This window comes from Salmo salar, chromosome ssa19 (assembly GCF_905237065.1).
Source record: "Salmo salar chromosome ssa19, Ssal_v3.1, whole genome shotgun sequence".
Taxonomy (NCBI): Eukaryota; Metazoa; Chordata; class Actinopteri; order Salmoniformes; family Salmonidae; genus Salmo; species Salmo salar.
The window spans coordinates 87,321,161-87,348,717 of NC_059460.1; the positions used below are offsets into that span (position 1 = coordinate 87,321,161).

Sequence of the window (27,557 nt, forward strand, 5' to 3'; positions counted from 1 at the left end):
CCTCTACGGACTCGGGAGAGGCGATTGTCGAGTGCCGTGCATCCTCCGAAACACAACCCTGCCAAGCCGCACTGCTTGTTTACACAATGCCCTCATAACCCAGAAACCAGCCGCAATGTGTCGGAGGAAACACCGTACACCTGGCGACCTGTTCAGCATGCACTGCGCCCGGCCCACCACAGGAGTCGCTAGTGCGCGATGGGACAAGAACATCCCTTCTGGCCAAACCCTCCCCTAACCCGGACGATGCTGGGCAAACTGTGCTCAGCCCCATGAGTCTCCCGGTCGCGGCCGGCTGAAACAGAGCCTGGACTCAAACCAGGATCTCTAGTGGCACAGCTCGCACTGCGATAGAGTGCCTTAGACCACTGCACTATTCGAGAGACCCTGAGTGATAAATTATACATTTAATCAAAACTGTTGCTCCTACAAACTTATTCAGTCCGAAAGGTGGCAAGGAGCTAGGTCTGGGAAAATGTTTATTTTTTCCTAATAATGCTAGTGACCCTTTTAAAAATCCAGAATGTGGTTCTCGATGATGGCTCAAAACAAGAGGCGGGGAGTGTTTTGTGTATCTCCAATCAAGGTTATTTGCTACATTTTCATCAACTTTGGTGTCATATTGGCTTAGATATGATGGGAGGTTTTAATTTAACATTAAGCTTCAATCAAAGCCTACTAATAATCAAATTATTGCCAATTTAACAGTGGTGTAAAGTACTTAAGAAAATTTTAAAGTACTAATTAAGAAGTTTTTTTGGGGGGAAACTGTACATTTACTACCAATATTTCAGACTACTTTACTGTTTATATTTCAGACTACTTTACTGTTTATATTTTAGACTACTTTTACTCCACTACATTCCTTTTATAATTTTTGGGGCTTTTTTTCTCCCCAGTTGGTAGTTACAGTCTTGCTGCTGCAACTCTTTTACGGACTTGGGAGAGGCGAAGGTCGAGAGCCGTGCATCCTCCGAAACACCATCCTGCCAAGCCGCACTGCTTCTTGACACGCTGCTCGCTTAACCTGCAAGCGAGCTGCACCAATGTGTCGGAGGAAACACCGTCCAGCTGGCGACCATAGGCAGCTTGCAGGCTCCTGGCCCATCACAAGGAGTCACTAGAGCGCGATGGGAGAAGAAAATCCCGGCCGGCCAAACCCTCCCCTAATACGGACAACGCCGGACGGCTGGCTGGATCGAAATCAGTGCGATGCAGTGCTTTAGACTGCAGCACCTTTCGGGAGGCCCACTCCACTACATTCCTAAAGAAAATATGTACTATTTACTCCCATACATTTTTTATGAAACCCAAAAGTACTGACTACATTTCGCTCATGCAGGACAGCAATATCCTCCAATTCACTCACGTATCAATTTAACGCGGTGTCATCCCTACTGCCTCTGATTTTGTGGACTCACGTAAAAAATAAATGCTATATATCAAACTCCTTACGTTAAATTTACGGACAGACAGGGTCACACTCCAACATTCAGATATCATTTACAGTATTATTTTCACTCAAGTATGAAAATTCAGTACTTTTGGATTGAGTGTCAGTCATGCCATTGTAATTTGAATATGGTCAATCGTGGGTAGTTACTGTAAACATTGATCGAACAGATAGAGAGGGTGCCACAAACAGTCTCATACTGACCAGATATAGGAGAGAATGAGAGCCCGTTTTCTCAGGTAGGGGATTCTGAAGAGGTCCAACATATTGCCTGTCTTGGTCGAGCCCTCCTCCTCCAGCTGCAGAGGAAGATGAAATCAAATCAAATTTGATTAATCACATGCGCCAAATACAACAGGTGTAGTAGACCTCACAGTGAAATGCTGAATACAACAGGTGTAGTAGACCTCACAGTGAAATGCTGAATACAACAGGTGTAGTAGACCTCACAGTGAAATGCTGAATACAACAGGTGTAGTAGACCTCACAGTGAAATGCTGAATACAACAGGTGTAGTAGACCTCACAGTGAAATGCTGAATACAACAGGTGTAGTAGACCTCACAGTGAAATGCTGAATACAACAGGTGTAGTAGACCTCACAGTGAAATGCTGAATACAACAGGTGTAGTAGACCTCACAGTGAAATGCTGAATACAACAGGTGTAGTAGACCTCACAGTGAAATGCTTACTTATGGGTGTCGTAGGGTAGAGACCAAGACGCAGCGGGAAAATGTACACTCATCTTCTTTTTTTATTTGGTGAATAAGGAAAACGCATACACCATATACAAAACTTAAAACGAACTTGACAGTCTCGTCAGGCACAACAGCTAAACAAGAAACAATCTCCCACAAAACCCCATGAAAAACACATACCTATTTATAGGACCTTCAATCAGAGGCAACGATAACCAGCTGCCTCCAATTGAAGGTCCAACCCCAATAACCTAAACATAGAACTACAAAAACTAGAATGAACATAGAAATATACTACCATAGAACAATGACTAACAAACCCCGGACTAATAAATCAAATACCCCTCTATATAAACACATACACAAAACACACCCTGAACCACATAAAACAAACACCCCCTGCCACGTCCTGACCAAACTACAATAACAAATAACCCCTTTACTGGTCAGGACGTGACAACTTACGAACCCCTAACCAAGCAGTTTCAAAAAATACAGATAAGAATAAGAGATAAAAGTAACAAGTAATTAAAGAGCAGCAGTAAAAAAATATCTATATATACAGCGGGGTGCCTGTACAGAGTCAATGTTTTTTATTTATTTATTTAATTTCACCTTTATTTAACCAGGTATTTATATATATATATATATAACCCTAACTCTTTATTTAACCAGGTAGGCCAGTTGAGAACAAGTTCTCATTTACAACTGCGACCTGGCCAAGATAAAGCAAAGCAGTTCGACACAAACAACAACACAGAGTTACACATGGAATAAACAAACCTACAGTCAATAATACAATAGAATGATCTGTATACAGTGGGTGCAAATGAAGTAAGGAGGTAAGGCAATAAATAGGCCAATAGTGGCGAAGTAATTACAATTTAGCAATTTACACTGGAGTGATATATATGCAGATGAGGACGTGCAAGTAGAAATACTGGTGTGCAAAAGAGCAGAAAAGCAAAGACAAATATGGGGATGAGGTAGTTGGTTGGATGGGCTATTTACAGATGGGCAGTGTACAACTGCAGCGATCGGTAAGCTGCTCTGACAGGTGACTCTTAAAGTTAGTGTGGGAGAGAGGGAGAGTCTCCAACTTCAGTGATTTTTGTAATTCATTCCAGTCATTGGCAGCAGAGAACTGTAAGGAAAGGCGGCCAAAGGAGGAATTGGCTTTGGGGATGACCAGTGTGATATACCTGCTGGAGCGCGTGCTATGGGTGGGTGTTGCTATGGTGACCAGTGAGCTAAGATAAGGCGGGGCTTTACCTAGCAAAGACTTATAGATGACCTGGAGCCAGTGGGTTTGGCGACGAATATGTAGCTAGGACCAGCCAACGAGAGCATACAGGTCGCAGTGGTGGGTAGTATATGGGGATTTGGTGACAAAACGGATGGCACTGTGATAGACTGCATCCAATTTGCTGAGTAGAGTGTTGGAGGCTATTTTGTAAATGACATCGCCGAAGTCAAGGATCGGTAGGATAGTCAGTTTTACGAGGGTGTGTTTGGCAGCAGGAGGGAAGGAGTCTTTGCTGCGAAAGAGGAAGCAGATTCTAGATATAACTTTGGATTGGAGATGCTTAATGTGAGTATGGAAGGAGAGTTTCCAGTCTAGCCAGATACCGAGCCAGACACATGTGCGGGGGAACCAGTTAGTTGAGGTAGTATGTACATGTAGGTAGAGTTAATTAAAGTGACTATGCATAGATGACAACAGAGAGCGTCAGTGGTGTGGAGGGGGGGGGGGCAATGTGAATAGTCTGGGTAGCCATTTGACTAGATGTTCAGGAGTCTTATGGCTTGGGGGTAGAAGCTGTTTAGAAGCCTCTTGGACCTAGACTTGGCACTCCGGTACCGCTTGCCATGTGGTAGCAGAGAGAACAGTCTATGACTGGGGTGGCTGGAGTAATTGACCATTTTTAGGGCCTTCCTCTGACACCGCCTGGTATAGAGGTCCTGGATAGCAGGAAGCTTGGCCCCAGTCATGTACTGGGCCGATCTCACTACCCTCTGTAGTGCCTTGCGGTCGGAGGCCAAGCAGTTGCCATACCAGGCAGTGACGCAACCAGTCAGGATGCTCTCGATGGTGCAGCTGTAGAACCTTTTGAGGATTTGAGGACCCATGCCAAATCTTTTCAGTCCCCTGAGGTGGAATAGGTTTTGTCATGACTGCTTCACAACTGATACCACAGATAAAAAGTTAGGAGGAGGAGATACAGTAGAGGTAGGAGGAGGAGGTAAAGTAAAGTTAGGAGGAGGAGATACAGTAGAGTTAGGAGGAGGAAGTACAGTAGAGTTAGGAGGAGGAGGTACAGTAGAGTTAGGAGGAGGAGGTAAAGTAAAGTTAGGAGGAGGAGATACAGTAGAGTTAGTAGGAGGAGGTACAGTAGAGTTAGGAGGAGGAGATACAGTAGAGTTAGGAGGAGGAGGTACAGTAGAGTTAGGAGGAGGAGGTACAGTAGCGTTAGGAGGAGGAGGTAGTACAGTAGAGTTAGGAGGAGGAGGTACAGTAGAGTTAGGAGGAGGAGGAGATACAGTAGAGTTCGGAGGAGGAGGAGGTACAGTAGAGTTAGGAGGAGGAGGAGGTACAGTAGAGTTAGGAGGAGGAGGTACAGTAGAGTTAGGAGGAGGAGGAGGTACAGTAGAGTTAGGAGGAGGAGGAGGTACAGTAGAGTTAGGAGGAGGAGGAGGTACAGTAGAGTTAGGAGGAGGAGGAGATACAGTAGAGTTAGGAGGAGGAGGAGGTACAGTAGAGTTAGGAGGAGGAGGAGGTACAGTAGAGTTAGGAGGAGGAGGAGGTACAGTAGAGTTAGGAGGAGGAGGTACAGTAGAGTTAGGAGGGGGAGATACAGTAGAGTTAGGAGGGGGAGATACAGTAGAGTTAGGAGGAGGAGATACAGTAGAGTTAGGAGGAGGAGGTACAGTAGAGTTAGGAGGAGGAGATACAGTAGAGTTAGGAGGAACAGTAGAGTTAGGAGGAGGAGGTACAGTAGAGTTAGGAGGTACAGTAGAGTTAGGAGGTACAGTAGAGTTAGGAGGAGGAGGTACAATAGAGTTAGGAGGAGGAGGTACAGTAGAGTTAGGAGGAGGAGGTACAGTAGAGTTAGGAGGAGGAGATACAGTAGAGTTAGGAGGAGGAGGTACAGTAGAGTTAGGAGGAGGAGGTACAGTAGAGTTAGGAGGAGGAGATACAGTAGAGTTAGGAGGAGGAGGAGGTACAGTAGAGTTAGGAGGAGGAGGAGGTACAGTAGAGTTAGGAGGAGGAGGAGGTACAGTAGAGTTAGGAGGAGGAGGAGGTACAGTAGAGTTAGGAGGAGGAGGAGGTACAGTAGAGTTAGGAGGAGGAGGAGGTACAGTAGAGTTAGGAGGAGGAGGAGGTACAGTAGAGTTAGGAGGAGGAGATACAGTAGAGTTAGGAGGAGGAGATACAGTAGAGTTAGGAGGAGGAGGAGGAGGTACAGTAGAGTTAGGAGGAGGTGGTACAGTAGAGTTAGGAGGAGGAGGTACAGAAGAGTTAGGAGGGGGAGATACAGTAAAGTTAGGAGGAGGAGATACAGTAGAGTTAGGAGGAGGAAGTACAGTAGAGTTAGGAGGAGGAGGTACAGTAGAGTTAGGAGGAGGAGGTAAAGTAAAGTTAGGAGGAGGAGATACAGTAGAGTTAGTAGGAGGAGGTACAGTAGAGTTAGGAGGAGGAGATAAAGTAGAGTTAGGAGGAGGAGATACAGTAGAGTTAGGAGGAGGAGGTACAGTAGAGTTAGGAGGAGGAGATACAGTAGAGTTAGGAGGAACAGTAGAGTTAGGAGGAGGAGGTACAGTAGAGTTAGGAGGTACAGTAGAGTTAGGACGTACAGTAGAGTTAGGAGGAGGAGGTACAGTAGAGTTAGGAGGAGGAGGTACAGTAGAGTTAGGAGGAGGAGGTACAGTAGAGTTAGGAGGAGGAGGAGATACAGTAGAGTTAGGAGGAGGAGGAGATACAGTAGAGTTAGGAGGAGGAGGTACAGTAGAGTTAGGAGGAGGAGATACAGTAGAGTTAGGAGGAGGAGGTACAGTAGAGTTAGGAGGAGGAGGAGATACAGTAGAGTTAGGAGGAGGAGGAGATACAGTAGATGAAGGAGAGGAGACAGGTTAAAGCATGTACATACTACCTCGATTGGGCCGACCAACCAGTGTTCCCGGACATTGGCTAACCGGGCTATCTGCATAGTGTCCCACCCACCACCCGCCAACCCCTCTTTTACACTACTGCTACTCTCTGTTCATCATTACATTTACATTTAAGTCATTTAGCAGACGCTCTTATCCAGAGCGACTTACAAAATGGTGCATTCACCTTATGATATCCAGTGGAACAACCACTTTACAATAGTGCATCTAAATCTTTTAAGGGGGGGGGGGTTAGAAGGATTACTTTATCCTATCCTAGGTATTCCTTAAAGAGGTGGGGTTTCAGGTGTCTCCGGAAGGTGGTGATTGACTCCGCTGTCCTGGCGTCGTGAGGGAGCTTGTTCCACCATTGGGGTGCCAGAGCAGCGAACAGTTTTGACTGGGCTGAGCGGGAACTGTGCTTCCTCAGAGGTAGGGGGCCAGCAGGCCAGTGGTGGATGAACGCAGTGCCCTTGTTTGGGTGTAGGGCCTGATCAGAGCCTGAAGGTATGGAGGTGCCGTTCCCTTCACAGCTCCGTAGGCAATCACCATGGTCTTGTAGCGGATGCGAGCTTCAACTGGAAGCCAGTGGAGAGAGCGGAGGAGCGGGGTGACGTGAGAGAACTTGGGAAGGTTGAACACCAGACGGGCTGCGGCGTTCTGGATGAGTTGTAGGGGTTTAATGGCACAGACAGGGAGCCCAGCCAACAGCGAGTTGCAGTAATCCAGACGGGAGATGACAAGTGCCTGGATTAGGACCTGCGCCGCTTCCTGTGTGAGGCAGGGTCGTACTCTGCGAATGTTGTAGAGCATGAACCTACAGGATCGGGTCACCGCCTTGATGTTAGTGGAGAACGACAGGGTGTTGTCCAGGATCACGCCAAGGTTCTTAGCACTCTGGGAGGAGGACACAAGGGAGTTGTCGACCGTGATGGCGAGATCATGGAAGGGGCAGTCCTTCCCCGGGAGGAAGAGCAGCTCCGTCTTGCCGAGGTTCAGCTTGAGCTGGTGATCCGTCATCCACACTGATATGTCTGACAGACATGCAGAGATGCGATTCGCCGCCTGGTTATCAGAAGGGGGAAAGGAGAAGATTAATTGTGTGTCGTCTGCATAGCAATGATAGGAGAGACCATGTGAGGATATGACAGAGCCAAGTGACTTGGTGTATAGCGAGAATAGGAGAGGGCCTAGAACAGAGCCCTGGGGGACACCAGTGGTGAGAGCGCATGGTGCGGAGACAGATTCTCGCCACGCCACCTGGTAGGAGCGACCTGTCAGGTAGGATGCAATCCAAGCGTGGGCCGCGCCGGAGATGCCCAACTCGGAGAGGGTGGAGAGGAGGATCTGATGGTTCACAGTATCAAAGGCAGCAGATAGGTCTAGAAGGATGAGAGCAGAGGAGAGAGAGTTAGCTTTAGCAGTGCGGAGAGCCTCCGTGACACAGAGAAGAGCAGTCTCAGTTGAATGCCCAGTCTTGAAACCTGACTGATTAGGATCAAGAATGTCATTCTGAGAGAGATAGCAGGAGAGCTGGCCAAGGACGGCACGTTCAAGAGTTTTGGAGAGAAAAGAAAGAAGGGATACTGGTCTGTAGTTGTTGACATCGGAGGGATCGAGTGTAGGTTTTTTTCAGAAGGGGTGCAACTCTCGCTCTCTTGAAGACGGAAGGGACGTAGCCAGCGGTCAAGGATGAGTTGATGAGCGAGGTGAGGAAGGGGAGAAGGTCTCCGGAAATGGTCTGGAGAAGAGAGGAGGGGATAGGGTCAAGTGGGCAGGTTGTTGGGCGGCCGGCCGTCACAAGACGCGAGCTTTCATCTGGAGAGAGAGGGGAGAAAGAGGTCAAAGCACAGGGTAGGGCAGTGTGAGCAGGACCAGCGGTGTCGTTTGACTTAGCAAACGAGGATCGGATATCGTCAACCTTCTTTTCAAAATGGTTGACGAAGTCATCCGCAGAGAGGGAGGAGGGGGGGGAGGGGGAGGAGGATTCAGGAGGGAGGAGAAGGTAGCAAAGAGCTTCCTAGGGTTAGAGGCAGATGCTTGGAATTTAGAGTGGTAGAAAGTGGCTTTAGCAGCAGAGACAGAAGAGGAGAATGTAGAGAGGAGTGAGTGAAAGGATGCCAGGTCCGCAGGGAGGCGAGTTTTCCTCCATTTCCGCTCGGCTGCCCGGAGCCTTGTTCTGTGAGCTCGTAGTGAGTCGTCGAGCCACGGAGCAGGAGGGGAGGACCGAGCCGGCCTGGAGGATAGGGGACAGAGAAAATCAAAGGATGCAGAAAGGGAGGAGAGGAGGGTTGAGGAGGCAGAATCAGGAGATAGGTTGGAGAAGGTTTGAGCAGAGGGAAGAGATGATAGGATGGAAGAGGAGAGAGTAGCGGGAGAGAGAGAGCGAAGGTTGGGACGGCGCAATACCATCCGAGTAGGGGCAGAGTGAGAAGTGTTGGATGAGAGCAAGAGGGAAAAGGATACAAGGTAGTGGTCGGAGATTTGGAGGGGAGTTGCAATGAGATTAGTGGAAGAACAGCATCTAGTAAAGATGAGGTCAAGCGTATTGCCTGCCTTGTGAGTAGGGGGGGAAGGTGAGAGGGTGAGGTCAAAAGAGGAGAGGAGTGGAAAGAAGGAGGCAGAGAGGAATGAGTCAAAGGTAGACGTGGGGAGGTTAAAGTCACCCAGAACTGTGAGAGGTGAGCCATCCTCAGGAAAGGAACTTATCAAGGCGTCAAGCTCATTGATGAACTCTCCAAGGGAACCTGGAGGGCGATAAATGATAAGGATGTTAAGCTTGAAAGGGCTGGTAACTGTGACAGCATGGAATTCAAATGAGGAGATAGACAGATGGGTCAGGGGAGAAAGCGAGAATGTCCACTTGGGAGAGATGAGGATTCCAGTGCCACTACCCCGCTGGCTCGATGCTCTAGGGGTATGCGAGAACACGTGGGCAGACGAAGAGAGAGCAGTAGGAGTAGCAGTGTTATCTGTGGTAATCCATGTTTCCGTCAGCGCCAGGAAGTCTAGGGACTGGAGGGTAGCATAGGCTGAGATGAACTCAGCCTTGTTGGCTGCAGACCGGCAGTTCCAGAGGCTGCCGGAGACCTGGAACTCCACGTGGGTCGTGCGCGCTGGGACCACCAGGTTAGAGTGGCAACGGCCACGCGGTGTGAAGCGTTTGTATGGCCTGTGCAGAGAGGAGAGAACAGGCATAGACAGACACATAGTTGACAAGCTACAGAAGTGTTGTTTCTTGTATTATTGTCTCCTGTGTCTTTAGAGAACTGTTTCACTTTGATATCCTTTTTCTTCTGTCCTGATTTTCTCTTTCTTTTCTTCTGTTAACTAGATATTCTTTGTTGTTCTTCGTTAGCTAGCTAGCTTCTTCCAAAAGAGTCCCTAGCAACTGCTTAGCAACTGGTAAACAATTCAGCTTGCTAAGATAACTACAATTTTATGAAAAATAGTTATTTTCAAAAGCCTATCTTCTTTGTTTGTTGCTTGTTTTTTCTCCTATTCAGTATTGCAGTTTTCTTTTGCTTTTTTCCGATGTACTTCACTCTAAAAACCATGTAAATTTCAATATTTGTAGGAGCTCATTTTTCAGCTGCTGCTGCTCAAATTGGAGTTCCGGAATCATATATGCATAGTCACTTTAACCACATCTACATGTACATACTACCTCAATCAGCCTGACTAACCGGTGTCTGTATGTAGCCTCGCTACTTTTATAGCCTCTCTACTGTAATTAGCCTCTCTACTGTATATAGCCTCTCTACTGTATATAGCCTCTACTGTATTCAGCCTCTACTCTATATAGCCTTTCTACTGTATATAGCCCCTCTACTGTATATAGCCTCTCTACTGTATATAGCCCCTCTACTGTATATAGCCTCTCTACTGTATATAACCTCTCTACTGTATATAACCTCTCTACTGTATATAACCTCTCTACTGTATATAGCCTCTCTACTGTATATAGCCTCTACTGTATGTAGCCTCTCTACTGTATATAGCCTCTCTACTGTATATAGCCTCTCTACTGTATATAGCCTCTCTACTGTATATAGCCTCTACTGTATTTAGCCTCTCTACTGTATATAGCCTCTCTACTGTATATAGCCTCTCTACTGTATATAGCCTCTCTACTGTATATAGCCTCTACTGTATTTAGCCTCTCTACTGTATATAGCCTCTCTACTGTATATAGCCTCTACTGTATATAGCCTCTCTACTGTATATAGCCTCTCTACTGTATATAGCCTCTCTACTGTATATAGCCTCTCTACTGTATATAGCCTCTCTACTGTATATAGCCTCTCTACTGTTATTTTTACTGTTGTTTTTTATTTACTTACCTATTGTTCACCTAATACCTTTTTTGCACTGTTGGTTAGAGCCTGTAAGTAAGCATTTCACTGTGAGGTCTACTACACCTGTTGTATTCAGCATTTCACTGTGAGGTCTACTACACCTGTTGTATTCAGCATTTCACTGTAAGGTCTACACCTGTTGTATTCAGCATTTCACTGTAAGGTCTACACCTGTTGTATTCAGCACACGTGACAAATAAACTTTGATTTGATTTGAAGACCAACTCATTGTAAAGCACTATGACCATGAACTGACAAAGGACACCTGGGACTTGATTCCTCCCTGGCATTATTGTGAAGACACACAACACAATTGAGTCTTCAATTCCAAATTACACCAGTAGAGGTCATTCGTTACATAAATGATAGCAAAAGTATGATTTTTGGTGATTTGATATGATAGTATGATAGTGATGATAACCTGCTGGATGTTAGTATGATAGTGATGATAATAACCTGCTGGATGTTAGTATGATAGTGATAATAACCTGCTGGATGTTAGTATGATAGTGATGATAACCTGCTGGATGTTAGTATGATAGTGATAATAACCTGCTGGATGTTAGTATGATAGTGATAATAACCTGCTGGATGTTAGTATGATAGCGATGATAATAACCTGCTGGATGTTAGTATGATAGTGATGATAATAACCTGCTGGATGTTAGTATGATAGTGATAATAACCTGCTGGATGTTAGTATGATAGTGATAATAACCTGCTGGATGTTAGTATGATAGTGATGTAATAACCTGCTGGATGTTAGTATGATAGTGATGATAATAACCTGCTGGATGTTAGTATGATAGTGATAATAACCTGCTGGATGTTAGTATGATAGTGATGATAATAACCTGCTGGATGTTAGTATGATAGTGATGATAACCTGCTGGATGTTAGTATGATAGTGATGATAATAACCTGCTGGATGTTAGTATGATAGTGATAATAACCTGCTGGATGTTAGTATGATAGTGATGATAATAACCTGCTGGATGTTAGTATGATAGTGATAATAACCTGCTGGATGTTAGTATGATAGTGATGATAATAACCTGCTGGATGTTAGTATGATAGTGATAATAACCTGCTGGATGTTAGTATGATAGTGATGATAATAACCTGCTGGATGTTAGTATGATAGTGATAATAACCTGCTGGATGTTAGTATGATAGTGATGATAATAACCTGCTGGATGTTAGTATGATAGTGATGATAATAACCTGCTGGATGTTAGTATGATAGTGATGAAATAACCTGCTGGATGTTAGTATGATAGTGATGATAATAACCTGCTGGATGTTAGTATGATAGTGATAATAACCTGCTGGATGTTAGTATGATAGTGATAATAACCTGCTGGATGTTAGTATGATAGTGATAATAACCTGCTGGATGTTAGTATGATAGTGATGATAATAACCTGCTGGATGTTAGTATGATAGTGATGATAACCTGCTGGATGTTAGTATGATAGTGATAATAACCTGCTGGATGTTAGTATGATAGTGATGATAATAACCTGCTGGATGTTAGTATGATAGTGATAATAACCTGCTGGATGTTAGTATGATAGTGATGATAACCTGCTGGATGTTAGTATGATAGTGATGATAATAACCTGCTGGATGTTAGTATGATATTGATGATAACCTGCTGGATGTTAGTATGATAGTGATGATAATAACCTGCTGGATGTTAGTATGATAGTGATGAATAACCTGCTGGATGTTAGTATGATAGTGATGATAATAACCTGCTGGATGTTAGTATGATAGTGATGATAATAACCTGCTGGATGTTAGTATGATAGTGATAATAACCTGCTGGATGTTAGTATGATAGTGATGATAATAACCTGCTGGATGTTAGTATGATAGTGATGATAATAACCTGCTGGATGTTAGTATGATAGTGATAATAACCTGCTGGATGTTAGTATGATAGTGATAATAACCTGCTGGATGTTAGTATGATAGTGATGATAGTAACCTGCTGGATGTTAGTATGATAGTGATAATAACCTGCTGGATGTTAGTATGATAGTGATTAATAACCTGCTGGATGTTAGTATGATAGTGATGAATAACCTGCTGGATGTTAGTATGATAGTGATGATAATAACCTGCTGGATGTTAGTATGATAGTGATAATAACCTGCTGGATGTTAGTATGATAGTGATGATAATAACCTGCTGGATGTTAGTATGATAGTGATAATAACCTGCTGGATGTTAGTATGATAGTGATAATAACCTGCTGGATGTTAGTATGATAATGATGATAACCTGCTGGATGTTAGTATGATAGTGATGATAACCTGCTGGATGTTAGTATGATAGTGATAATAACCTGCTGGATGTTAGTATGATAGTGATAATAACCTGCTGGATGTTAGTATGATAGTGATGATAATAACCTGCTGGATGTTAGTATGATAGTGATGATAATAACCTGCTGGATGTTAGTATGATAGTGATGAATAACCTGCTGGATGTTAGTATGATAGTGATAATAACCTGCTGGATGTTAGTATGATAGTGATAATAACCTGCTGGATGTTAGTATGATAGTGATAATAACCTGCTGGATGTTAGTATGATAGTGATAATAACCTGCTGGATGTTAGTATGATAGTGATAATAATAACCTGCTGGATGTTAGTATGATAGTGATGATAATAACCTGCTGGATGTTAGTATGATAGTGATGATAATAACCTGCTGGATGTTAGTATGATAGTGATGATAATAACCTGCTGGATGTTAGTATGATAGTGATAAATAACCTGCTGGATGTTAGTATGATAGTGATAATAACCTGCTGGATGTTAGTATGATAGTGATAATAACCTGCTGGATGTTAGTATGATAGTGATGATAATAACCTGCTGGATGTTGGTATGATAGTGATAATAACCTGCTGGATGTTAGTATGATAGTGATGATAATAACCTGCTGGATGTTAGTATGATAGTGATGAAATAACCTGCTGGATGTTAGTATGATAGTGATGATAATAACCTGCTGGATGTTAGTATGATAGTGATAATAACCTGCTGGATGTTAGTATGATAGTGATAATAACCTGCTGGATGTTAGTATGATAGTGATGATAACCTGCTGGATGTTAGTATGATATTGATGATAATAACCTGCTGGATGTTAGTATGATAGTGATAATAACCTGCTGGATGTTAGTATGATAGTGATGATAATAACCTGCTGGATGTTAGTATGATAGTGATGATAATAACCTGCTGGATGTTAGTATGATAGTGATAATAACCTGCTGGATGTTAGTATGATAGTGATGATAACCTGCTGGATGTTAGTATGATAGTGATAATAATAACCTGCTGGATGTTAGTATGATAGTGATGATAATAACCTGCTGGATGTTAGTATGATAGTGATGATAATAACCTGCTGGATGTTAGTATGATAGTGATGATAATAACCTGCTGGATGTTAGTATGATAGTGATGATAATAACATGCTGGATGTTAGTATGATAGTGATGATGATAACCTGCTGGATGTTAGTATGATAGTGATGATAATAACCTGCTGGATGTTAGTATGATAGTGATGATAATAACCTGCTGGATGTTAGTATGATAGTGATAATAACCTCCTGGATGTTAGTATGATAGTGATAATAACCTGCTGGATGTTAGTATGATAGTGATGAAATAACCTGCTGGATGTTAGTATGATAGTGATAATAACCTGCTGGATGTTAGTATGATAATGATGATAACCTGCTGGATGTTAGTATGATAGTGATAATAACCTGCTGGATGTTAGTATGATAGTGATGTAATAACCTGCTGGATGTTAGTATGATAGTGATAATAACCTGCTGGATGTTAGTATGATAGTGATGAAATAACCTGCTGGATGTTAGTATGATAGTGATGATAATAACCTGCTGGATGTTAGTATGATAGTGATGATAATAACCTGCTGGATGTTAGTATGATAGTGATAATAACCTGCTGGATGTTAGTATGATAGTGATGATAATAACCTGCTGGATGTTAGTATGATAGTGATAATAACCTGCTGGATGTTAGTATGATAGTGATGATAATAACCTGCTGGATGTTAGTATGATAGTGATAATAACCTGCTGGATGTTAGTATGATAGTGATGATAATAACCTGCTGGATGTTAGTATGATAGTGATGATAATAACCTGCTGGATGTTAGTATGATAGTGATGATAACCTGCTGGATGTTAGTATGATAGTGATAATAACCTGCTGGATGTTAGTATGATAGTGATAATAATAACCTGCTGGATGTTAGTATGATAGTGATGATAATAACCTGCTGGATGTTAGTATGATAGTGATGATAATAACCTGCTGGATGTTAGTATGATAGTGATAATAACCTGCTGGATGTTAGTATGATAGTGATGATAATAACCTGCTGGATGTTAGTATGATAGTGATAATAACCTGCTGGATGTTAGTATGATAGTGATGATAATAACCTGCTGGATGTTAGTATGATAGTGATGATAATAACCTGCTGGATGTTAGTATGATAGTGATAATAACCTGCTGGATGTTAGTATGATAGTGATGATAATAACCTGCTGGATGTTAGTATGATAGTGATAATAACCTGCTGGATGTTAGTATGATAGTGATGATAACCTGCTGGATGTTAGTATGATAGTGATGATAACCTGCTGGATGTTAGTATGATAGTGATAATAACCTGCTGGATGTTAGTATGATAGTGATAATAACCTGCTGGATGTTAGTATGATAGTGATGATAATAACCTGCTGGATGTTAGTATGATAGTGATGATAATAACCTGCTGGATGTTAGTATGATAGTGATAATAACCTGCTGGATGTTAGTATGATAGTGATAATAACCTGCTGGATGTTAGTATGATAGTGATGAATAACCTGCTGGATGTTAGTATGATAGTGATGATAATAACCTGCTGGATGTTAGTATGATAGTGATGATAACCTGCTGGATGTTAGTATGATAGTGATGATAACCTGCTGGATGTTAGTATGATAGTGATGATAATAACCTGCTGGATGTTAGTATGATAGTGATGATAATAACCTGCTGGATGTTAGTATGATAGTGATAATAACCTGCTGGATGTTAGTATGATAGTGATGATAATAACCTGCTGGATGTTAGTATGATAGTGATAATAATAACCTGCTGGATGTTAGTATGATAGTGATGATAATAACCTGCTGGATGTTAGTATGATAGTGCTGATAATAACCTGCTGGATGTTAGTATGATAGTGATAATAACCTGCTGGATGTTAGTATGATAGTGATAATAACCTGCTGGATGTTAGTATGATAGTGATGATAATAACCTGCTGGATGTTAGTATGATAGTGATAATAATAACCTGCTGGATGTTAGTATGATAGTGATAATAACCTGCTGGATGTTAGTATGATAGTGATATAATAACCTGCTGGATGTTAGTATGATAGTGATAATAACCTGCTGGATGTTAGTATGATAGTGATAATAACCTGCTGGATGTTAGTATGATAGTGATGATAATAACCTGCTGGATGTTAGTATGATAGTGATGATAATAACCTGCTGGATGTTAGTATGATAGTGATGATAATAACCTGCTGGATGTTAGTATGATAGTGATGATAATAACCTGCTGGATGTTAGTATGATAGTGATAATAACCTGCTGGATGTTAGTATGATAGTGATGATAACCTGCTGGATGTTAGTATGATAGTGATGATAATAACCTGCTGGATGTTAGTATGATAGTGATAATAACCTGCTGGATGTTAGTATGATAGTGATGAATAACCTGCTGGATGTTAGTATGATAGTGATGATAACCTGCTGGATGTTAGTATGATAGTGATAATAACCTGCTGGATGTTAGTATGATAGTGATAATAACCTGCTGGATGTTAGTATGATAGTGATGATAACCTGCTGGATGTTAGTATGATAGTGATGATAACCTGCTGGATGTTAGTATGATAGTGATGATAATAACCTGCTGGATGTTAGTATGATAGTGATGATAATAACCTGCTGGATGTTAGTATGATAGTGATGATAATAACCTGCTGGATGTTAGTATGATAGTGATGATAATAACCTGCTGGATGTTAGTATGATAGTGATAATAACCTGCTGGATGTTAGTATGATAGTGATAATAACCTGCTGGATGTTAGTATGATAGTGATAATAACCTGCTGGATGTTAGTATGATAGTGATAATAACCTGCTGGATGTTAGTATGATAGTGATAATAACCTGCTGGATGTTAGTATGATAGTGATAATAACCTGCTGGATGTTAGTATGATAGTGATAATAACCTGCTGGATGTTAGTATGATAGTGATGATAATAACCTGCTGGATGTTAGTATGATAGTGATAATAACCTGCTGGATGTTAGTATGATAGTGATAATAACCTGCTGGATGTTAGTATGATAGTGATAATAACCTGCTGGATGTTAGTATGATAGTGATAATAACCTGCTGGATGTTAGTATGACAGTGATGATAATAACCTGCTGGATGTTAGTATGATAGTGATAATAACCTGCTGGATGTTAGTATGATAGTGATGATAACCTGCTGGATGTTAGTATGATAGTGATGATAATAACCTGCTGGATGTTAGTATGATAGTGATAATAACCTGCTGGATGTTAGTATGATAGTGATAATAACCTGCTGGATGTTAGTATGATAGTGATAATAATAACCTGCTGGATGTTAGTATGATAGTGATAATAACCTGCTGGATGTTAGTATGATAGTGATGATAATAACCTGCTGGATGTTAGTATGATAGTGATAATAACCTGCTGGATGTTAGTATGATAGTGATAATAATAACCTGCTGGATGTTAGTATGATAGTGATAATAACCTGCTGGATGTTAGTATGATAGTGATGATAATAACCTGCTGGATGTTAGTATGATAGTGATAATAACCTGCTGGATGTTAGTATGATAGTGATGATAATAACCTGCTGGATGTTAGTATGATAGTGATGATAATAACCTGCTGGATGTTAGTATGATAGTGATTAATAACCTGCTGGATGTTAGTATGATAGTGATGATAATAACCTGCTGGATGTTAGTATGATAGTGATAATAACCTGCTGGATGTTAGTATGATAGTGATAATAACCTGCTGGATGTTAGTATGATAGTGATAATAACCTGCTGGATGTTAGTATGATAGTGATAATAACCTGCTGGATGTTAGTATGATAGTGATGATAACCTGCTGGATGTTAGTATGATAGTGATGATAACCTGCTGGATGTTAGTATGATAGTGATAATAATAACCTGCTGGATGTTAGTATGATAGTGATGATAATCCTGCTGGATGTTAGTATGATAGTGATAATAACCTGCTGGATGTTAGTATGATAGTGATAATAACCTGCTGGATGTTAGTATGATAGTGATGATAATAACCTGCTGGATGTTAGTATGATAGTGATGATAATAACCTGCTGGATGTTAGTATGATAGTGATAATAACCTGCTGGATGTTAGTATGATAGTGATAATAACCTGCTGGATGTTAGTATGATAGTGATGATGATAACCTGCTGGATGTTAGTATGATAGTGATAATAATAACCTGCTGGATGTTAGTATGATAGTGATAATAACCTGCTGGATGTTAGTATGATAGTGATGATAATAACCTGCTGGATGTTAGTATGATAGTGATGATAATAACCTGCTGGATGTTAGTATGATAGTGATGATAACCTGCTGGATGTTAGTATGATAGTGATGATAATAACCTGCTGGATGTTAGTATGATAGTGATGATAACCTGCTGGATGTTAGTATGATAGTGATAATAACCTGCTGGATGTTAGTATGATAGTGATGATAATACCTGCTGGATGTTAGTATGATAGTGATGATAACCTGCTGGATGTTAGTATGATAGTGATGATAACCTGCTGGATGTTAGTATGATAGTGATAATAACCTGCTGGATGTTAGTATGATAGTGATAATAACCTGCTGGATGTTAGTATGATAGTGATGATAACCTGCTGGATGTTAGTATGATAGTGATAATAACCTGCTGGATGTTAGTATGATAGTGATAATAACCTGCTGGATGTTAGTATGATAGTGATGAATAACCTGCTGGATGTTAGTATGATAGTGATGATAACCTGCTGGATGTTAGTATGATAGCGATGACGGTGTAACTAACCTTGTCCAGCAGGGCTTCAGGGACCTCCCTTCCGTTGACTCTCGCTGCTCTGCGGACCTCCTGACGAGCCTCTTCCTGTCGGCCCTGGGTCATCAGCCACCGAGCTGACTCTGGGAGGACCCTAACAGATGACCAGGGATGTGGAGTCAAGGATGGGTCCAGCAAGTACAGGGATGGGTCAACAAAAGAGATGGGTGGAGTAGGCTTCTCTAAAACCACACCTCTGCACCAGCTGACAGACTGATGGGTCAGAGGTTAGAGGTAAAAGGGTTGGAGGTTAGAGACGTACCAGTAGAATACCCCGAGGAACAGGACAGGGCTGGAGAGGACCAGCTGACAGGCTGACAGGTTAGAGATCAGAACATACCAGTAGAATACCCCGAGGAACAGGACAGGGCTGGAGAGGACCAGCTGACAGGCTGACAGGTTAGAGATCAGAACATACCAGTAGAATACCCCGAGGAACAGGACAGGGCTGGAGAGGACCAGCTGACAGGCTGACAGGTTAGAGCTCAGAACATACCAGTAGAATACCCCGAGGAACAGGACAGGGCTGGAGAGGACCAGCTGACAGGCTGACAGGTTAGAGCTCAGAACATACCAGTAGAATACCCCGAGGAACAGGATAGGGCTGAAGAGGACCAGCTGTAGGATCCTCCAGTCTCTGACCCCGTAGGCGATCCCGGACATTAGCATCAGACCAATGGCATAGAAACAGTGGGAGAAGATGGTGAACAAAGCCCTTTTGTTGTTACCAGTCCACTCAGCACCTGGTTAGAGGTCAGGGATTAGAGGTCAGGGGTTAGAGGTCAGGGATTAGAGTTCAGGGGTTAGAGGTCAGGGGTTAGAGGTCAGGGGTTAGAGGTCAGGGGTTAGAGGTCAGGGGTTAGAGGTCAGGGGTTAGAGGTCAGGGGTTAACAGAGCCCTCCTGTTGTTACCAGTCCACTCAGCACCTGGTTAGAGGTCAGGGGTTAGAGGTCAGGGGTTAGAGGTCAGGGGTTAACAGAGCCCTCCTGTTGTTACCAGTCCACTCAGCACCTGGTTAGTTACCTGGAGGATGGAAACACCTACAGTACATGCCAGAGGTCGGTGTCTGACGGCCATGTCAAACATCTAGTACGGTAGTGTGCAACATGAGTCCTAGAGGGCTGCTGGAGGTGCAGGGTTTTGTTCCAGCCCAGCACTAACACAGCTTATTTCTGGGAAGTAAACAACTGTACCTCGCATTTGAAACAAGAAATTTGAGAGCTTTAATTCTCACTCCTTGAAAAGGTAGTTACGTACAGTTGAAGTCAGAAGTTTACATACACTCAGGTTGGAGTCATTAAAACTCGTTTTTCAACCACTCCACAAATTTCTTGTTAACAAACTATAGTTTTGGCAAGTCGGTTAGGACATCTACTTTGTACATGACACAAGTCATTTTTCCAACAATTGTTTACAGACAGATTATTTCACTTATAATTCACTGTATCACAATTCCAGTGGGTCAGAAGTTTACATACACTAAATTGACTGTGCCTTTAAATGTCAGTGTGCTCCAGGAAGCAGGAGGGTCGAAGTCAGGCGCAGGAGACACAAGTCCGTGAACACACGTAATTTTAATAAATAATCCACACGTTGCCAAGAAAACAGGTAAGGCAGGGCAAAGCAACACAAATGCCCAAATAACAGCCCGCACGCAGCGTAGGGACGCAGCCCAAAACACGCTGCCAAAAAACCCACAGGCAGAGGGAAAAAAAACACCTGTACCACAGAACATACACCTGACAAAAAATAATCAAAGAACAAAGAACAACCTACACAGAACGACTAAATAACCCTCCCCCACTAATGAACTAATACTAAACAGGTGCCAACTAAACTAGACCTGACCAAAAGAAAATGAAAAGAGGATCGGTGGCAGCTAGTAGGCCGGCGACGACGACCGCCGAGCGCCGCCCGGGCGAGGAGGGGCGCCACCTTCCGTCGATGTGGTGACATTAAACAGCTTGGAAAATTCCAGAAAATGATGTCATGGCTTTAGAAGCTTCTGATAGGCTAATTGACATAATTTGAGTCAATTGGAGGTGTACCTGTGGATGTATTTCAAGGCCTACCTTCATACTCAGTGCCTCTTCGCTTGACGTCATGGGAAAATCAAAAGAAATCAGCCAAGACCTCAGAAAAAAAATTGTAGACCTCCACAAGTCTGGTTCATCCTTGGGAGCAATTTCCAAACGCCTGAAGGTACCACATTCATCTGTACAAACAATAGTACGCAAGTATAAACACCATGGGACCACGCAGCCGTCATACCGCTCAGGAAGGAGACACGTTCTGTCTCCTAGAGATGAACGTACTTTGTTGCGAAAAGCGCAAATCAATCCCAGAACAACAGCAAAGGACCTTGTGAAGATGCTGAAGGAAACAGGTACAAAAGTATCTATATCCACAGTAAAACAAGTCCTATATCGACATAACCTGAAAGGCCGCTCAGCAAGGAAGAAGCCACTGCTCCAAAACCGCCATAAAAAAGCCAGACTACGGTTTGCAACTGCACATGGGGACAAAGATCGTACTTTTTGGAGAAATGTCCTCTGGTCTGATGAAACAAAAATAGAACTGTTTGGCCATAATGACCATCGTTATGTTTGGAGGAAAAAGGGGGAGGCTTGCAAGCCGAAGAACACCATCCCAACCGTGAAGCACAGGGGTGGCAGCATCATGTTGTGGGGATGCTTTGCTGCAGGAGGGACTGGTGCACTTCACAAAATAGATGGCATCATGAGGGAGGAAAATTATGTGGATATATTGAAGCAACATCTCAAGACATCAGTCAGGAAGTTAAAGCTTGATCGCAATTGGGTCTTCCAAATGGACAATGACCCCAAGTATACTTCCAAAGTTGTGGCAAAATGGCTTAAGGACAACAAAGTCAAGGTATTGAAGTGGCCATCACAAAGCCCTGACCTCAATCCTATAGAAACTTTGTGGGCAGAACTGAAAAAGCGTGTGCGAGCAAAGAGGCCTACAAACCTGACTCAGTTACACCAGCTCTGTCAGGAGGAATGGGCCAAAATTCACCCAACTTATTGTGGGAAGGTTATGGAAGGCTACCCAAAACATTTGACCCAAGTTAAACAATTTAAAGGCAATGCTACCAAATAATAATTGAGTGTATGTAAACTTCTGACCCACTGGGAATGTGATGAAAGAATTAAAAGCTGAAATAAATCATTCTCGCTACTATTATTCTGACATTTCACATTCTGAAAATAAAGTGGTGATCCTAACTGACCTAAGACAGGGAATTTTTACTTGTATTGAATGTCAGGAATTGCGAAAAACTGAGTTTAAATGTATTTGGCTGAGGTGTATGCAAACTTCCGACTTCACCTGTAGTAGAACATCGCAGTGTACCCACCTAAGACATACGTGTTGATAGCGACGCCTGAGATGGTGGTGCCGACCATGAATCTGAAGGCTATGTAAACATAGATGTTGGGAGAGAAGGCTGCTCCCACACTGAACAACAGCTGGACGAGCAGAGAGAGGAGGACCACAAAACGCCTACCATACCTGAGGAGACAGGAGAGGAAAAAAGAGAGAAGTGAGGGGGGGGAGGAATGAGGAGAAAGGAAAGAGGAGGCAGCCTCATTAACTAACTGTGGAGAAGAGAAGACAGGAAAGGAGGTGAGATAGCCTAATTAACTTCCTGTGGAGGAGAGGAGACAGGATTTTACATTTACATTTTAGTCATTTTGCAGACGCTCTTATCCAGAGCAACTTACAGTAGTGAATGCATACATTTCATAATTTTTTTTCTCCATACTGGTCCCCCGTGGGAATCGAACCCACAACCCTGGCTTTGCAAACACCATGCTCTACCAACTGAGCCACACGGGACAGCCTCATTAACTACCTGTGGAGGAGAGGAGACAGGAGAGGAGAGGAGACAGGAAAGGGGGGGAGACATCCTCATTAACTACCTGTAGAGGAGACGAGACAGGAAAGGAGAGACAGGAGAGGAGACAGGATAGGGGGGAGACATCCTCATTAACTACCTGTGGAGGAGAGGAGAAAGCATGGTGGGCACTGGGTCCTATTAAACCTCTAACCTCCAATAAGACCCAGTGGACTCGGATAACTGAAATATCTTCTAATAACCTCCAATAAGACCCAGTGGACTCGGATAACTGAAATATCTTCTAATAACCTCCAATAAGACCCAGTGGGCTCGGATAACTGAAATATCTTCTAATAACCTCCAATAAGACCCAGTGGACTCGGATAACTGAAATATCTTCTAATAACCTCCAATAAGACCCAGTGGGCTCGGATAACTGAAATATCTTCTAATAACCTCCAATAAGACCCAGTGGGCTCGGATAACTGAAATATCTTCTAATAACCTCCAATAAGACCCAGTGGGCTCGGATAACTGAAATATCTTCTAATAACCTCCAATAAGACCCAGTGGGCTCGGATAACTGAAATATCTTCTAATAACCTCCAATAAGACCCAGTGGACTCGGATAACTGAAATATCTTCTAATAACCTCCAATAAGACCCAGTGGACTCGGATAACTGAAATATCTTCTAATAACCTCCAATAAGACCCAGTGGACTCGGATAACTGAAATATCTTCTAATAACCTCCAATAAGACCCAGTGGACTCGGATAACTGAAATATCTTCTAATAACCTCCAATAAGACCCAGTGGACTCGGATAACTGAAATATCTTCTAATAACCTCCAATAAGACCCAGTGGGCTCGGATAACTGAAATATCTTCTAATAACCTCCAATAAGACCCAGTGGACTCGGATAACTGAAATATCTTCTAATAACCTCCAATAAGACCCAGTGGACTCGGATAACTGAAATATCTTCTAATAACCTCCAATAAGACCCAGTGGACTCGGATAACTGAAATATCTTCTAATAACCTCCAATAAGACCCAGTGGACTCGGATAACTGAAATATCTTCTAATAACCTCCAATAAGACCCAGTGGACTCGGATAACTGAAATATCTTCTAATAACCTCCAATAAGACCCAGTGGACTCGGATAACTGAAATATCTTCTAATAACCTCCAATAAGACCCAGTGGACTCGGATAACTGAAATATCTGCGATAACTTCTAATAACCTAGAACTAGAAGAAGACCTTCTATGTTTTTGAATTTCCACAGTGAGACGTGCAATCCAGGAATATGATGCCGTTGCACTGATTAGACCGACCATCTGGGAGACGTACTGAGGGCATTGGGCTAAAGGTGCCTTAGTTACAACACTACAACAGACTAGTGGACTAGTGGATGTCTTTGGCCAAACATATTGGCACTTGATTAGGAACATTCAATAACTGAATCGAACCCATGTGTCATGTTTAAGAGCCATGAAAACAGACGTGAGTCGGAGAAACGCCTGAAAGGTGAGCAGATGTTTCAGAGCTCTGATAGGATGAGTCAGTGTTTCCCCAGGGGTGAGTAGATGTTTCAGAACTCTGACAGGATGAGTCAGTGTTTCCCCAGGGGTGAGCAGATGTTGTTTCCCCAGAGGTGAGCAGATGTTTCAGAGCTCTGACAGGATGAGTCAGTGTTTATCCAGGGGTGAGCAGATGTTTCAGAGCTCTGATAGGATGAGTCAGTGTTTATCCAGGGGTGAGCAGATGTTTCAGAACTCTGACAGGATGAGTCAGTGTTCATCCAGGGGTGAGCAGATGTTTCAGAGCTCTGACAGGATGAGTCAGTGTTTATCCAGGGGTGAGCAGATGTTTCAGAGCTCTGATAGGATGAGTCAGTGTTTATCCAGGGGTGAGCAGATGTTTCAGAACTCTGACAGGATGAGTCAGTGTTTATCCAGGGGTGAGCAGATGTTTCAGAACTCTGACAGGATGAGTCAGTGTTTCCCCAGGGGTGAGCAGATGTTTCAGAGCTCTGATAGGATGAGTCAGTGTTTATCCAGGGGTGAGCAGATGTTTCAGAGCTCTGATAGGATGAGTCAGTGTTTATCCAGGGGTGAGCAGATGTTTCAGAGCTCTGATAGGATGAGTCAGTGTTTATCCAGGGGTGAGCAGATGTTTCAGAGCTCTGATAGGATGAGTCAGTGTTTATCCAGGGGTGAGCAGATGTTTCAGAGCTCTGATAGGATCATTTTAAATGAATAGTCATTGGCTCAGTGGGAACAGCTAGTTTGTCATTGCGTTAACGCTCGTAGCAATGCACCCCCTCACCACCACACACCCTGCTACCTTTGCCACCACCGCTGAAAAAAATCCTAAGGGAAACACTGGATGGGTCCATACCTGTCTGCCATTGGCCCAAACACCAGAGCACCAATCAGGAGCCCTGCCATGAAGATGGACTGGGACGCCTCGTTCAGACCACTGTTGGCACACACCAAGTTGAACTGAAGAGGATGAGAGGAAGGAGGAAAAGAAAGTAGAGGAGTCAGGGAGAGCCATAATAGAGATTGCATAATAAGGACACGGCGTGCTGCAAAAACAGCAGAAAATAGGTTGTACTTGGCAAAAAACATTGGAGACATATTTATTATTTGATAAATATCTGTTCTGTTCTTAGAGACATATCTGTTCTGTCCTTAGAGACATATCTGTTCTGTTCTGTTCTTGGAGACATATCTGTTCTGTTCTTAGAGAGATATCTGTTCTGTTCTTAGAGACATATCTGTTCTGTTCTTAGAGACATATCTGTTCTGTTCTTAGAGACATATCTGTTCTGTTCTTAGAGACATATCTGTTCTGTCCTTAGAGACATATCTGTTCTGTTCTTAGAGACATATCTGATCTGTTCTGTTCTTAGAGACATATCTGTTCTGTTCTTAGAGACATATCTGTTCTGTTCTGTTCTTAGAGACATATCTGTTCTGTTCTGTTCTTAGAGGCATATCTGTTCTGTTCTTGGAGACATATCTGTTCTGTTCTTAGAGACATATCTGTTCTGTTCTTAGAGACATATCTGTTCTGTTCTGTTCTTGGAGACATATCTGTTCTGTTCTTAGAGACATATCTGTTCTGTTCTTAGAGACATATCTGTTCTGTTCTTAGAGACATATCTGTTCTGTTCTGTTCTTAGAGACATATCTGTTCTGTTCTGTTCTTAGAGACATATCTGTTCTGTTCTGTTCTTAGAGGCATATCTGTTCTGTTCTGTTCTTAGAGACATATCTGTTCTGTTCTGAGAGACATATCTGTTCTGTTCTGTTCTTAGAGGCATATCTGTTCTGTTCTTGGAGACATATCTGTTCTTGGAGACATATCTGTTCTGTTCTGTCTAGAGACATATCTGTTCTGTTTTGTTCTTGGAGACATATCTGTTCTGTTCTTAGAGACATATCTGTTCTGTTCTGTTCTTAGAGACATATCTGTTCTGTTCTTAGAGACATATCTGTTCTGTTCTTAGAGACATATCTGTTCTGTTCTTAGAGACATATCTGTTCTGTTCTTAGAGACATATCTGTTCTGTTCTGTTCTTAGAGACATATCTGTTCTGTTCTGTTCTTAGAGGCATATCTGTTCTGTTCTTGGAGACATATCTGTTCTTGGAGACATATCTGTTCTGTTCTTAGAGACATATCTGTTCTGTTCTGTTCTTGGAGACATATCTGTTCTGTTCTGTTCTTAGAGACATATCTGTTCTGTTCTGTTCTTAGAGACATATCTGTTGTGTTCTGTTCTTAGAGACATATCTGTTCTGTTCTGTTCTTAGAGACATATCTGTTCTGTTCTGTTCTTAGAGGCATATCTGTTCTGTTCTTACACGTTCTTGGAGACATATCTGTTCTATCGTTCTTAGAGACATATCTGTTCTGTTCTGTTCTTGGAGACATATCTGTTCTGTTCTGTTCTTAGAGACATATCTGTTCTGTTCTGTTCTTAGAGACATATCTGTTGTGTTCTGTTCTTAGAGACATATCTGTTCTGTTCTGTTCTTAGAGACATATCTGTTCTGTTCTGTTCTTAGAGACATATCTGTTGTGTTCTGTTCTTAGAGACATATCTGTTCTGTTCTGTTCTTAGAGACATATCTGTTCTGTTCTGTTCTTGGAGACATATCTGTTCTGTTCTGTTCTTAGAGACATATCTGTTCTGTTCTTAGAGACATATCTGTTCTGTTCTTAGAGACATATCTGTTCTGTTCTTAGAGACATATCTGTTCTGTTCTTAGAGACATATCTGTTCTGTTCTTAGAGACATATCTGTTCTGTTCTTAGAGACATATCTGTTCTGTTCTTAGAGACATATCTGTTCTGTTCTGTTCTTAGAGACATATCTGTTCTGTTCTGTTCTTAGAGGCATATCTGTTCTGTTCTTGGAGACATATCTGTTCTTGGAGACATATCTGTTCTGTTCTTAGAGACATATCTGTTCTGTTCTGTTCTTGGAGACATATCTGTTCTGTTCTGTTCTTGGAGACATATCTGTTCTGTTCTGTTCTTAGAGACATATCTGTTCTGTTCTGTTCTTGGAGACATATCTGTTCTGTTCTGTTCTTGGAGACATATCTGTTCTGTTCTGTTCTTAGAGACATATCTGTTCTGTTCTTAGAGACATATCTGTTCTGTTCTGTTCTTAGAGACATATCTGTTCTGTTCTGTTCTTAGAGACATATCTGTTCTGTTCTGTTCTTA

General features: G+C 42.3%; 1 protein-coding gene across 1 annotated transcript in view; it reads right to left on the reverse strand.

Annotated features, from left to right (window-relative positions):
- Positions 1 to 27,557, reverse strand: part of slc22a13b (solute carrier family 22 member 13b) — a 52,441-nt gene that overhangs the window by 11,756 nt on the left and 13,128 nt on the right. The window contains exons 2-6 of the mRNA XM_045702862.1: positions 25,213 to 25,316; positions 22,323 to 22,477; positions 19,518 to 19,686; positions 18,917 to 19,037; positions 1,658 to 1,752 (exon numbers count right to left, since the gene is read on the reverse strand). Of these exons, the coding sequence (XP_045558818.1) occupies positions 1,658 to 1,752; positions 18,917 to 19,037; positions 19,518 to 19,686; positions 22,323 to 22,477; positions 25,213 to 25,316 (644 nt within the window). The remainder of the gene's footprint in view (positions 1 to 1,657; positions 1,753 to 18,916; positions 19,038 to 19,517; positions 19,687 to 22,322; positions 22,478 to 25,212; positions 25,317 to 27,557) is intronic.